At 40.9% G+C, this 12,980-nt stretch overlaps 2 protein-coding genes across 5 annotated transcripts in view; both read left to right on the forward strand.

Moving 5' to 3' along the window:
• LOC307047694 (NLR family CARD domain-containing protein 3-like) overlaps window positions 1-2,414 on the forward strand; it is a 38,711-nt gene extending 36,297 nt beyond the window's left edge. The window contains exon 11 of the mRNA XM_079694811.1: window positions 270-2,414. Within this exon, the coding sequence (XP_079550937.1) occupies window positions 270-835 (566 nt within the window). The 3' untranslated portion in view covers window positions 836-2,414. The remainder of the gene's footprint in view (window positions 1-269) is intronic.
• Window positions 2,415-10,097: 7,683 nt separating this feature from the next.
• The window catches only part of LOC307012791 (uncharacterized protein), a 33,671-nt gene continuing 30,788 nt past the window's right edge, over window positions 10,098-12,980 (forward strand). For all 4 annotated transcript variants that reach the window (XM_079639956.1, XM_079639957.1, XM_079639959.1 and 1 more), the window contains exons 1-3: window positions 10,098-10,408; window positions 11,325-11,369; window positions 11,840-11,890. In XM_079639956.1, coding sequence (XP_079496082.1) covers window positions 11,862-11,890 — 29 coding nt within the window. In that variant the 5' untranslated portion in view covers window positions 10,098-10,408; window positions 11,325-11,369; window positions 11,840-11,861. The remainder of the gene's footprint in view (window positions 10,409-11,324; window positions 11,370-11,839; window positions 11,891-12,980) is intronic.

The raw sequence follows: 12,980 nt of genomic DNA on the forward strand, positions 1-12,980 counted from the left end.
TTGTCCTGCCTGGACTGCTGCAACCTCCTTGTGAGATAAAATATTGAAAATCTTCAATGGCGCCCAAAGCCTACCATTCACTGGTTCACTTTGTGGGCTGTTTGGTCCGGACCTGGTTTCACTGGTCCGAACTGAAAAGTCTAAAATCCTGTCCAAATGAGGTAGTCCTGAAAGGGCTCTTGGAACGTGCCTAGCTGTGATCCAAGCTAGAAGGTAACATTAAGAAGCTGAAATGCTCACATTAACGATGCTAATATTCTCTCCATCAGACGCCCGTAAACTGACACTGGACCCAAAGACGGCAAACAAAAATCTCATTCTGTCCGACAACAACAGGAAGTTGACAGCGAGCAGAGAGACGCAGCCATATCCTGATGATCCAGAGAGATTTGACTACTGGAAACAGGTTCTGTGTACAGATGGTCTGGCCGGTCGCAGTTACTTTGAGGTAGGATGGACAGGACATGTTTATATAGGAGTGACTTACAGAGGAATCAAAAGGAGAGGAGACAGGGAGGACCGCTGCCTTGGAAGGAATGACCAGTCCTGGAGTCTGAGCTGCTCTGAAAAAGATGGTTACTCTATCCTGCACAGTAACAAGAGAGAAAAGATCCCTGTCCCCCCCTCGAACACACTGGGGGTGTACCTGGACTGCCCTGCTGGCACTCTGTCCTTCTACAGGATCTCTGCAAACAAAGTCACCCACATCCACACCTTCCACACCACATTCACCGAGCTGCTCCACCCTGCCTTCAGGGTAAGGATGGACATGCAGAACTCGTCAGTGTCTTTGTGTGAGACTTGGAAACAAAGTCCCAATATCAAGACCCCCTGACTTTGAGGCGCGTTTTACTGCTAAAACCTGTGAGGGCAAAGGGCCGTCCCACTTTCAAGTCGTCCAGTGCTGTGAGTCAATATTTTTGCAGACTTTGACCGAGGGATTTACCCACAACTTCTAACAGTATGATGTTAAAACATGGCGTAACTGAGCGAAGCCCTTAAGCGTTAAAAGCAAGGAGGACCAATGAAAAGATGCCGAGATGACGAAACAGTACAAATAAGTGATAAAAAAGTGAGTCAAAAAAACGACAGTTGCCGGCGATGTTGAATAAAGTGGGAAAAAGAGAACATTTTAATTTACACAAAACATTTTGCTGACATGGGAAATTCTGATATATAAAAAAATGAAATCACAAGAAATCAAGCATTGAAAAAACTACCAGGTGATTGCTGTTAAATCTCGACGGTAAAGAGGAGAGATTAGGATTTTCTATCTTGGAGTGGGTTATATACATATACATATATATATATATATATATATATATATATATATATATATATATATATATATATGTATCACGAATACAATCGTTTTGTTTATACAACAAACTGAATGCTAATCAGTTAACAGCTAATACATGCAAGCATAATGTACCTAAGTGCACTTTCATTTGAAAAAGTGACGTTTTAAAATACATAACCGTATAAACCATTAAACAGAAACATCAGGCAAACAGAATGTTAAATGTTGAATCATTGTTATATTACATGTTATGCCAATTTAGACAAACCATGGCATGCAGTAAACTTAGTTAGGACACAGGCTGAAGTATAGTATCATCATAATAATAAACTCAATATCTTGGATTATATTATTTGAGTCAAAGTGAAGAAGTAATCAAATCAGATTTTGTTTTTCATTGGAATGAATTATAATTTCATGGTTATATGTTGTATATTTTCTACATGTGTGCACATAATAACATTGAGTTTCTCTCTTTTGAGGTTGCTGTGAATAATATACTTTTTATTATTTTGTGTCTCTCAATGCTCTGTTATTATATAAGCTCCTTATTGTAGTGGCTGCACATATTATAATTTGTTTAAACAATATATTAATCTCCAGCTCTTCCAATTAATTACATCACTACACATCTGTATTCATTCATGGTATCATTGCATCACCAGCCCTAGTCCTCATTCATAATCCACTGGGCACTGTGACGACCCCCTCCTCTCCACTAGGGGTCTCTGCCTTTGTGTTCTGCTGGCTGGCTCTTGTTTGTCATTCAGGTGATCAACCTGATAAGCCACACCTGGAAGGTTTCTCATTTCTCTAATTCCCCCTCCTCGACTCCTCCGCTCGCATCTCCTGTGGGCGGGACTAAGAAGTGAGGATAGGAGTCGAGGAGGGGAAATGGAGAAATGAGAAACCTTCCTGGGCCGTCTCCATAAAAAGCCAACACCAACCCATACTGCCCGCTCACTCTTCTGTTGGACAGGTCTTTGTTTCTGCACAGTTTCACACACCCGGACACGCAATCATCACTGATGACCGACTCATGTTTATTAGGTTGCTTTGAAGACCTTGGGTTTTGGTTGTAGTAAATAAATATGCTTTGTGTTACACTTAACTTGTCTGGTCTCCCATCTTTGTTGCAGCCTATGAGTCGGGCGTAACAGCACCTATAAGGTCATGCAGTGGATATATATCACGTAACCTCCTCATTTAGCACTTTCCAGGTATTGATCCATTAATCTGACATATATATATATATATATTAAACTGGTAAAGCTGACTTTAATGACTTATACTCTTTGTACTGTTTCTGATTTTATGTAAAGTGTCTTTGAGCATTAGGAAAAGCGCTATACAAATCCAATGTATTATTATTATTATTATAAGTATCTTAGTGTAGGTCTCCCATTATAGTACATTATAATTCATTAGTTCATTTATCATTTGTATTAACAATATTAACCTGCAAAGAAATGCCTTAGATTTAAAGGCATACTCTAATGAGGAATGTAATGTATTTTCGTGTTATTTGTAAAATGATTATTATGTTTTATTTTGCTTTTTTCCCCCGATTGAATTCCCCTTTTTACTAATCTAATAATAATAATAATAATATTAGCTTAGATTTACAAAGCGCCTTTCATGGGACCCAAGGTCGCTTTACAAGGAAGAACAGGGCAAAACAAACATAACAAAACAAAAGGCAATCAGACAACCAGTCAGACAAAAACAACAAATAGATTAGGGGCCAAAGGCCTTGGTGAACAGATGGGTCTTGAGGGGCTTTTTGAAGGCGTCAAGGGTGGGGCTGTTGCGGATCTCCGCACGGAGAGCGTTCCAGAGGGTGGGGGCTGCCACGCTGAAGGCTCTGTCCCCGAAGGTTCGCAGTTTGGTGCGGGGGGTGGTAAGCAGGCCAGAGTCTGAAGAACGCAGGTTCCGGGGTGGGGCATGTGGGTGAAGGATGTCCGATAGGTACTGGGGGGCATGGGCATGGAGGGACTTGTAGGTAAGGAGGAGGATTTTGAATGATATGCGGGATTTGACCGGCAACCAGTGGAGGTGGATGAGGGTGGGAGTGATGTGCTGCCATGGATTTGTATGTGTGAGTACCCGAGCAGCACAGTTTTGGACATACTGGAGCCTGTCCAGGGTTTTGTTGGGAACCCCAAACAGGAGACCATTGCAGTAGTCCAAGCGGGAGGTGACAAACGCATGAACTAGGGTTTCGGCAAACGACTCCGAGAGTGACGGTCGGAGTCTTGCAATGTTCCTTAGATGGAAAAAGGCCGATTTGGTCACAGACTTGACGTGGGAGTGGAAGGAGAGGGTGGAGTCGAGGATGACACCCAGGTTGCGGGCTTCAGGAGATGGGGAGATGGAGCAGCCGTCGACCTCGAGGATGAAGTCACCAACCTTCTGGAGCAGCGCCTTGGGTGCCACAACCATGAGCTCTGTTTTCCTGCTGTTTAGTTTGAGATAGTTGCATGACATCCCTGCTTGGATGTCATGCAGGCAGTTGATGAGAGTCTGAGGGGGGAGCTGGGAGGATGGAGTAGTGCTGAGATACAGTTGGGTATCAACAGCGTAACAGTGGAAATTGAGTCCATGATGTCGGATGATCTGGCCGAGGGGGAGCATGTAAATGGTGAACAGGAGGGGGCCAAGCACAGAGCCCTGGGGTACACCGTGGTGGACTGGGGCCGGGGGCGAATTTGAGCCATTGATGGAGACAAACTGTTTCCTGTTATGGAGGTAGGATGTGAACCAAGACAGCGCTGTGCCAGTGACACCTAGGAGGTCTGAGAGGCGGGTGAGGAGGATGTTGTGAGAGATGGAGTCAAACGCTGCAGAGAGGTACAGGAGGATGAGGATGCTGAGGCAGCCAGAGTCAGCAGCAATGAGGAGATCATTGGTGATCTTGATGAGGGCGGTCTCAGTGCTGTGTTGCTGTCTGAAGCCGGATTGGAAGGGCTCATAGAGCTCATGGTTGGACATGTACAGATGGAGTTGGCCGGCGACCACTCTTTCCAGAGTTTTGCTTAGGAAAGGAAGGTTGGAGATCGGCCGGTGGTTCTGGAGGTCGTCGGGATCCAGGCCAGGTTTTTTGAGTATGGGGGTGACTGAAGCCATTTTGAAGCTTGTGGGGACTATACCAGGAGCCAGAGAAGCGTTGATGATGACCACCATGTAGGGGTGGGTAGGCAGTCCTTGACCAGGGCTGTGGGCATGGGGTCCAGGGAGCAGGTGGAGGTCTTGGCCGAACTGACCAGTTTTGCCACATTGAGAGCATCCACAAGGGAGAAGGAGGAGAGGTTGGAGTGGGAGAGGCGCGGCGCTGGGGGTGCATTACCAGGTGGCTGAGGTGCAGGTAGTGGGGGAGGGCCAGGCGCCGGGAGCTGCTGATGGGTGGCCTCGACTTTCGCCTGGAAGAAGTCGAGGAATTTGGAGCACAGATCGGGAGCCCCTGAGGGCTGGGGGGCGGCAGTGCTGCATGTGAGTGTGGTGACCCTGAGCAGACTGCCCAACACATAATCACCACCTGCCCTTTATCTAGACCAGCCTCTGAAGCCAGCCTCTTCCACTCAGGACCAGAAATGCGGGCATGGCTACACGACACCGAGTTGGACCTCTGACGTTACACCAAAGAAGAAGAAGACTAAAATACAAAAACCTTGAGACGTGGCCTTCTGTGTGAAACTAAACTTCATGTAAAAGAATCTCTCTGTTCTGAATCCGAGCGCCTGCTTTTAAATAACATTCATTAAATATCAGCAGCGGTGAAAGTTCATTTACTCGAGTAATGTACTTAATTAAGCAAACTTAATGTACTTGTACTTTACTTATTACGTATTTACTGCACTACATTCATCTAAATTACTTTCTAATGCTGATTTGGACACTCAAATAATGAATATCTTGTTTTAAAGGTACATTTAACTGTCAAAGATTATATATAAAACCTCAAACAATAAATGGGTTGATTGAAAAAAAATGGTATCAAGTTTACAAATTCTTTAAGTAATTTTTTGTGTAAATTTGTTCATTATTAGTACAGTTTTTAGGGTTTAATGCAATAATCAGTGGTGAAATGAATATCTACATTTAGTCAAGTTTTTTACTTAAAGGCACATTTCGGGTTCTTGTACTTTACTTGAGTATTTTCTTTTTACTTTATATTTATATAGACTTCATCTCAAAGGATAATCATGTAGTTTTTACTGCGCTACATTTATCTGGCATCCTAAACTGTACGCATTTAAATATGAACACACAAAACATTTAAAGAACTGTCAAATATTAAGCTTGGCTGTTGAATAAACCGTCAGAATCAGAATTCAGATTCAGATTCAACTTTATTTTCATTACGTAGTACATGTACTAGTGACGAAATGTAAGTTTAGGCATCTGACCAGAAGTGCAAAATAGCAGTGCAGAGGTCTACATAATGAGAATAATTATACATGGAATTATTATAAATAGAATAATTATAAATAGGCTATAAACAGATGAATATATACAGTGTAAACGGCATTGACAGTAAAAGATATAAACAGGTGGGTGGTGGGTATGGGCTTGAGTCTATCAGCGGGAAGAGTTCAGCAGGGTAACAGCCCTGGGGAAGAAGCTGACCCTGAACCTGCTGGTCTTGGACCGGAGGCTCCTGAGGCGCCTCCCCGAGGGTAGGAGGACAAACAGATAGTTTGCAGGATGAGAGGTGTCTTTGAAGATGTTGTGCGCCCTCTGCAAACAACGTATCCCCTGGATGTCCTCGATGGCAGGGAGTGGGACACCGATTATGCGTTGGCCGATTTTCGTCACCCTCTGCAATGCCTTCCTATTGAGCAGTGTGCAGTTCCCATACCAGGCTGTGATACAGCTGGTCAGGATGCTCTCGATGGTGCAGCGATTAAAGTTCACCAGAAACTGAGGAGAGAGGTGATCTTTCTTTAGTTTCCTCAGGAAGAAGAGACGCTGGTGAGCCTTCTTTACTATGCTGGTGGTATTGTTGGACCATGAGAGGTCATCGGATATGCGGACCCCCAGGAACTTGAAGCTAGACACACGCTCCACCACCGTTCCATTTATGTGGATGGGAGTGTGTTGCCTTTCGATTTCCTGAAGTCCACAATGAGTTCTTTTGTTTTTGTTGTGTTAAGGGCCAGGTTATTGTCAGCACACCACTCAGTCAGATGCTGAACCTCCTCCCTGTAGGCCGTCTCATCGTTGTTGTGGATGAGGCCGATCACCGTTGTGTCGTCTGCATACTTGATGATGGGGTTTGAACCATGTACAGGGTACAGTCGTGGGTGAAGATAGAGTAGAGGAGGGGGCTCAGCACGCAGCCTTGTGGGACACCGCTATTTAGGCTGAGGGTCATGGAAGAGAGATTATCCAACCTGACATGCTGGGGTCTGTTGGTTAGAAAGTCTAAAATCCAATTACAAAGGGGGGCGTCGATGCCCAGGTCATTGAGTTTTGTGATTAGTTTGGAGGGGATGACGGTGTTGAAGCCTGAACTGAAGTCGATGAACAGCAGTCTTGCATAGGAGTTGTTTTTTTCCAGATGTGAGAGGACGGTGTGAAGTGTTATGGAAACAGCACCTTCCGTGCTCCTATTAGTCCGGTATGCAAATTGATGGGGGTCCAGTGTCTGTGATAGGCGGGATTTAAGCTGTGCTAGGACCAACTTCTCGAAGCACTTCATGAGAATGGGTGTAAGTCATTCGGGCCTGCTGCAGCAGAGTGTTTGGCCACTGGCACTATGGCGGTGGTTTTAAAGCACGTGGGGACAACAGGAAAAAGTAGGGACTTCGCCTCTCTATTAGAGCTGAGCTGTGTTTCCTGTATTTCATTAGTTTCTTTATTTCTCTGAACAGCGCTTTAGTCTGGAGGTTTTAAAGTGCTACAAATAAAGTTGTATTGTATTCTATTTTGAAAAAGAAAACTGTCTCGTCTATCATCTGAATTCCTAAGCACACAGCTTCATCTGGCTTCACACATCATGGAAAAGTACTAGAATATTTTATACAGGCACAAGTAAAAGTGAAACTGTGAAATTACACCTGTAAAGAAAGTATGTCAGTTATATACACTCTAAATCAGTGGTTCTCAACTGGTGGGTCGCGACCCAAAAGTGGGTCGAGGACCCTTTTCGAGTGGGTCGTGGATGTGTGAGTGAAAAAATAAAAAAATAAAATTGGAATTCTTTTTTTTTTTTTGGGGGAAAAATTCAAACTTTTATTTTGAAGGCCCGATTTTCTAACGCTGTGCATGCAGTCGGCGTTGGACTGGAAGTACCGGAGACCATAAACGTTTTTGAAAACTTCTGTCACGTAGTGATCATCTTCTCAATAAAATATCTTTGCTTATGTTTTTTCCGAGTCTTCTGGCCAATCAGAATCAAGATTGTTGCCGGAAGTCCCCACGGAGAGTAACTTTGCGGTAGATCTCTTCTTTATACATCCATGGGTACAACTTCAGATGAAAATGAACACAAAGAAATATGACCCCTGGTTTGATCATTGACAGGTCACAGAACAATGGGAGCTATCTACCCTTACCCACAATTTAAAGTAAGTCACACAGACTATCTCCTCTTTACTCTTCTCGCAGCAAGCTGTCAGAACAAAGTGAAAAACAAACAATGGCATAGAATATTATTAATATGTCGGGTTGTAATAGATTTATTTATTTTCTTCTCAGAGTGTACCAGAATGCATAGTTTATGTTAGTATTTCTAAAAATCTCCTGGGGGAGAATCCCCCCCCTTGCTGGGGTTGGGTCTTCAGCATGTGTGCCTTTTTATATAGTTCAGCTTTGATTCCATCATCTCATTATACCTTTTTTAAAAGCATACTTTAGTTCTGTCAAGGGATATAAGGGATATATGCACTGTACTTCAATTGTTAATTATTAATATTGTATGCTGAAAAGCGTATATATTACAGCACGTTTTTTTGTTGAATAGATTTGAGTGCTTCAAAATGTTGGGTCGCGGTGTATTGACCAAGTAAAAAGTGGGTCCTGAGGCCTGACCAGTTGAGAACCACTGCTCTAAATACACATTACTGGACATAACAAGGGTGGATAATGATCATGATTAATAATATAACTCAACTTTTAAATAAAATCCCTTACCAACAACACAACACAAAAACACATTCTCTATAGGCAGATATTTGGAGCCTGTGCTACAAGGGATTATTACTTAGACAGATAATCAACTTTTTCAGTAGAGATTTACAGAAAGACAAGAAAACTCATAAAAGCTATAAAAGTGTATTTATCTGGTATCTCTTACATTTAGTAAAAACAACTCTATATACACTTTAATATACTTCATTTACGATTGTAGATTGTAAAGAACGTGTTGTTTGCTTGTTATACTCTGTACTTTTACTCAAGTAAAGCCTCTGTGTACTTGTGCAGCACTGTTCTTTCACCTGTTACACATATCGAGAGCAACAATGAACGGTGTCAAAGTGTGCACCGAAAGCTGAAAATCACAGCAGAGTATTGGGTGTGACCAGGCGGAAGAGTTTTGGGCTCTCTCGTTTCAAATAACCCCTGTTTCTGTTACTTTATACCCACCTGAAAATCAGTTATATCCGCCTGAATGGTCCATAAGAAGACTGATATTCTTACAGTGAGGTTTCAATAAAAAATTGATTTCAGAAACGGATTTTATTAATGTCTGACTCCCTGTAATCTGTGTTTTATATACAAGCAACCTCCAACTGACGTTTTCACACCTCCTCATGTTTTGTCATGTTGAGTTTCACTTTGACAAATAACTGCTGCGCACTAAGAAGGCTGATCTGAGGATTCAACCTTTGACATATAAACGTATATATAAACGTATATTATTGAACACTTTGATTCAGTCTCAGTACATATTAAATATGTATATATGTAATACTACTGGTGCTGTAACGTTACCTCGAATGCTATCTAGTTTCTAACTGTCTTCAACCGTGTATGCTAGCTAGGCCTCAGTTAGCTTAGCACAAACTTCCTCATTGTTCTAGAAAACTTTATAAACCGTTAATGTGACGGTTGGTCGCAATGTCCATTTCTCTCAAATATTGTTCACAAATCTGAAAAAATCTGTGATAGTGAACACAGGGGGTCTGGGGGGGGGGGGGGGGGTCCGAAAACACTAGGGTTAAACCCTAACCCTAACCCTAACATGTCACCCATTGAGCATGTTTGGGATGCTCTGGATCGGCGTATACGACAGCGTGTTCCAGTTCCTGCCAATATCCAGCAACTTCGCACAGCCATTGAAGAGGAGTGGACCAACATCCCACAGGACACAATCAACAACCTGATCAACTCTATGCCAAGGAGATGAGTTGAACTGCGTGAGGCAAATGGTGGTCACACCAGATATGATATTGGCAGGAATCGTATACGCCGATCCAGAGCATCCCAAACATGCTCAATGGGTGACATGTTAGGGTTAGGGTTAAACTGACTGGTTTTCGGACCCCCCAGACCCCCCCAATAAAGCAAAACTGCACGTTTCAGAGTGGCCTTTTATTGTGGCCAGCCTAAGGCACACCTGTGCAATAATCATGCTGTCTAATCATTATCTTGATATGCCACACCTGTGAGGTGGGATGGATTATCTCGGCAAAGGAGAAGTGCTCACTATCACAGATTTTTTCAGATTTGTGAACAATATTTGAGAGAAATGGTTATTTTGTGTATTTAGAAAATGTTTTAGATCTTTGAGTTCATCTCATGAAAAATGGGAGCAAAAACAAAAGTGTTGCGTTTATATTTTTGTTCACAGCAGACTACTGGGCGGGACCAGGCGGAAGAGTTTTGAGATCTCTTGTGTCAAATAAGCCCTGTATTTGTTACTTTATACCAGCCTGAAAATCAATTATATCTGCCTGAATGATCCATAAGAAGACTGATATTCTTACAGTGAGGTTTAGATTTGAAATTGATTTCAGAAACGCATTTTATTAATGTCTGACTCCCTGTAATCCGTGTGTTTTCTATACAAACAACCTCCAACTGATGTCACATTTCCTTGTTATTTTTGGAGTCATGATAAGTTTCACTTTCACTTTGACAAATAACTGCTGCGCACTAAAGGTAAGCTGAACTGCGGATGTAACCTTCGACATATAAACGTATATCATACAATACAATACTTTGATTCAGTCTCAGTAGATATTAAATATGTATATATGTAATACTATTCGTGCTGTAACGTTACCTCGAATGCTATCTAGTTATAAATATCTTTAACCGTGTATGCTAGCTAGGACTCAGTTAGCTTAGCACAAACTTCCTCATTGTTCTAGAAAACTTACCGTTTTTTTAACGGCTTTATAAACCGTTAATGTGACGGTTGGTCGCGATGTTTTTGTGTTGGTGTACATTGTTACCACAACCGAAGCTGCATTAAAGTTAGTGATATTATTATAAAAGTTGTTGTTTATCTTTATCGGACATTTTGTTTTATAAGGAGATCTCATGCAATGTGTTTTTTCAGATTACAGGAAACTTGTCATATTTAATCAGATATTATTTAAGTTAACAAGAAATACACACATTTAATTTAATTCAGGACCATTTTAAATCATTTCACTTTTATCTTCTGCTACTTCATAGGTCTACTGCCCTACATTTAGGGGTGGAATTAACATTTAATCCATTTTACTAATTTAATGATATCACGATTAATCAACAAAAATACATTATGATACAAAACAATTAATTAATAAAAAACAGTAAATAAATGAGCTGAAATTAGATGTATTTTCAACAGCTACAATATTAAACATGATTAACACATTAATGTGTCATTAAGTATAATCAAATTGTGAAATACACATAGTTCTGAAAGGAAATCATTCTACATAATGAGTATTTGACACAGAATCAAATGTATATTTTAATGGCTGTACATCTACTTGCATTTTGTATTCAAGTTCTTTACTTTAAACAAAGAAACGGGAAGAACTGTAGGAATAAAATAACTTCTTTATTTCTTCTCCTCTTATAGGCAGCTCGTCTTGTCCCGTGAACGTCGGCCTAACATCATCCCCAGGTATTCACTTCTCCTGATTGTTACCAGGGAAACCTGAATGAGTTGTTTTTCTACTTTATTAAACAGGAATACTTTTTCATTCAATTTTGACTTTCAAAATGAAGATTTGGTCTTTAAAAAAACAAGAATTAGGAAATGGAATATAACAAGTAATTTATTAATCAGCTTGTAATTCCCTCTTTAAATAATCCAAGTCCAGTTCACATTCAAAGGCTGCATTTGAATCTGTATATTTTGGTGCTATTTCATTGATTTATTGATTTAGATGTTGTATTAATAGCACATAAAGAAATAATGTTCACAATAAAAAACAAGTGATAGAAGAATATGCAATGTGAGGCCAAAGACCTAAAAGGCTCATTGAGGGTCTCTTTAAATACAATTATGTATTCAAAAAGGAATCTGAATACTTCTTTAATACAATTTTTTAATTTGACTTACAAGATTTGTGTTTGTATTTTATTCTGTAGTTCCCTGACTATCCCTTTCACCATGGGTGGAGCTGATTCAAAAAACGAGAGGTGAGATGAAGACCTTTTCATGTTCATGTCCGATCCAGCTGTTTGACAGGCTTACCGGGTTCATTCTGGACATCAAACATTTTGTTCAAAGAAATTAGTTAGTTACATTTCTGAGAATTAAAACACTGGTTTCTTTGATTCAAAGCATTTAATCTTGGGTTATGAACCTAATGACATTTTGATTTGAATAACACTAACACTAATGAAAAAGGTGAAACACAGTGTAGGCCTGTCGCGATAATCAGTAAATTGACTTATCGTACGATAAATAAAAAAGGACTCGATAACTTTTCTGAACTCGATAAATTGCTGTTTACATGTTTCTTTACATAAGGATGTGACCAGCATTTGAGCCCGGCGCGATGTGAGGGGCGGGGCTCACACACAGCCCATGACACAGCCAGGTCAGGACACTGCGTGCAGCAGTGTAGCAGCCAAATTAATAATATAGCGACAAGCAGGAGACAACGTGTGACTTACTCGAGGGGAATTTGAAGTTAAATGGAAGTGGTTGCAAAACCTAATACCACATCTCCGGTATGGCAGTATTTTGGATTTAAGCCAAATCAACGAGGCGAACCTACGGATTTGAATGAGGCGGTGTGTGTCGCATTTGTTTTAAAAAGGTAACAACAAAAGCTAGCAATACGACCAACCTTAAACTGCACCTGAAACACTACCACACACCCCATTCCGTTTTCCCAGCTGGGAGCAAACACGGCAGCTGGAGATGGAGAGCCCCCACCTTCCCGACAGTTTGCAATCAATGCAAACATGTTGTTGCTCCTTGCTCGAAATCTTTGAAATAAAGATTTGGATATGGCCTGTTGAGGCATCTGGGTCTTTGTATGGACAGCGGACTGCACACTGGACTGTTGTTTTAAGGAGTTTTTTTTTGCATGTGAGACAATGTGTGCTCATATTTATTTATTTATATATTTTATATATATATATATATATATCTGAGAGAGAGAGCTCTGTTTTCCAGCCTGAGTCTATTTAATTGATTGTTTTGGTTGTGTGTGATTTAATACATTTTTATAATTTATTTAACTGTTTATTTATTATATATAATTAATATATTTGAATA

The sequence above is a fragment of the Notothenia rossii genome, assembly GCF_949606895.1.
Source record: "Notothenia rossii genome assembly, chromosome: 7".
Taxonomy (NCBI): domain Eukaryota; kingdom Metazoa; phylum Chordata; class Actinopteri; order Perciformes; family Nototheniidae; genus Notothenia; species Notothenia rossii.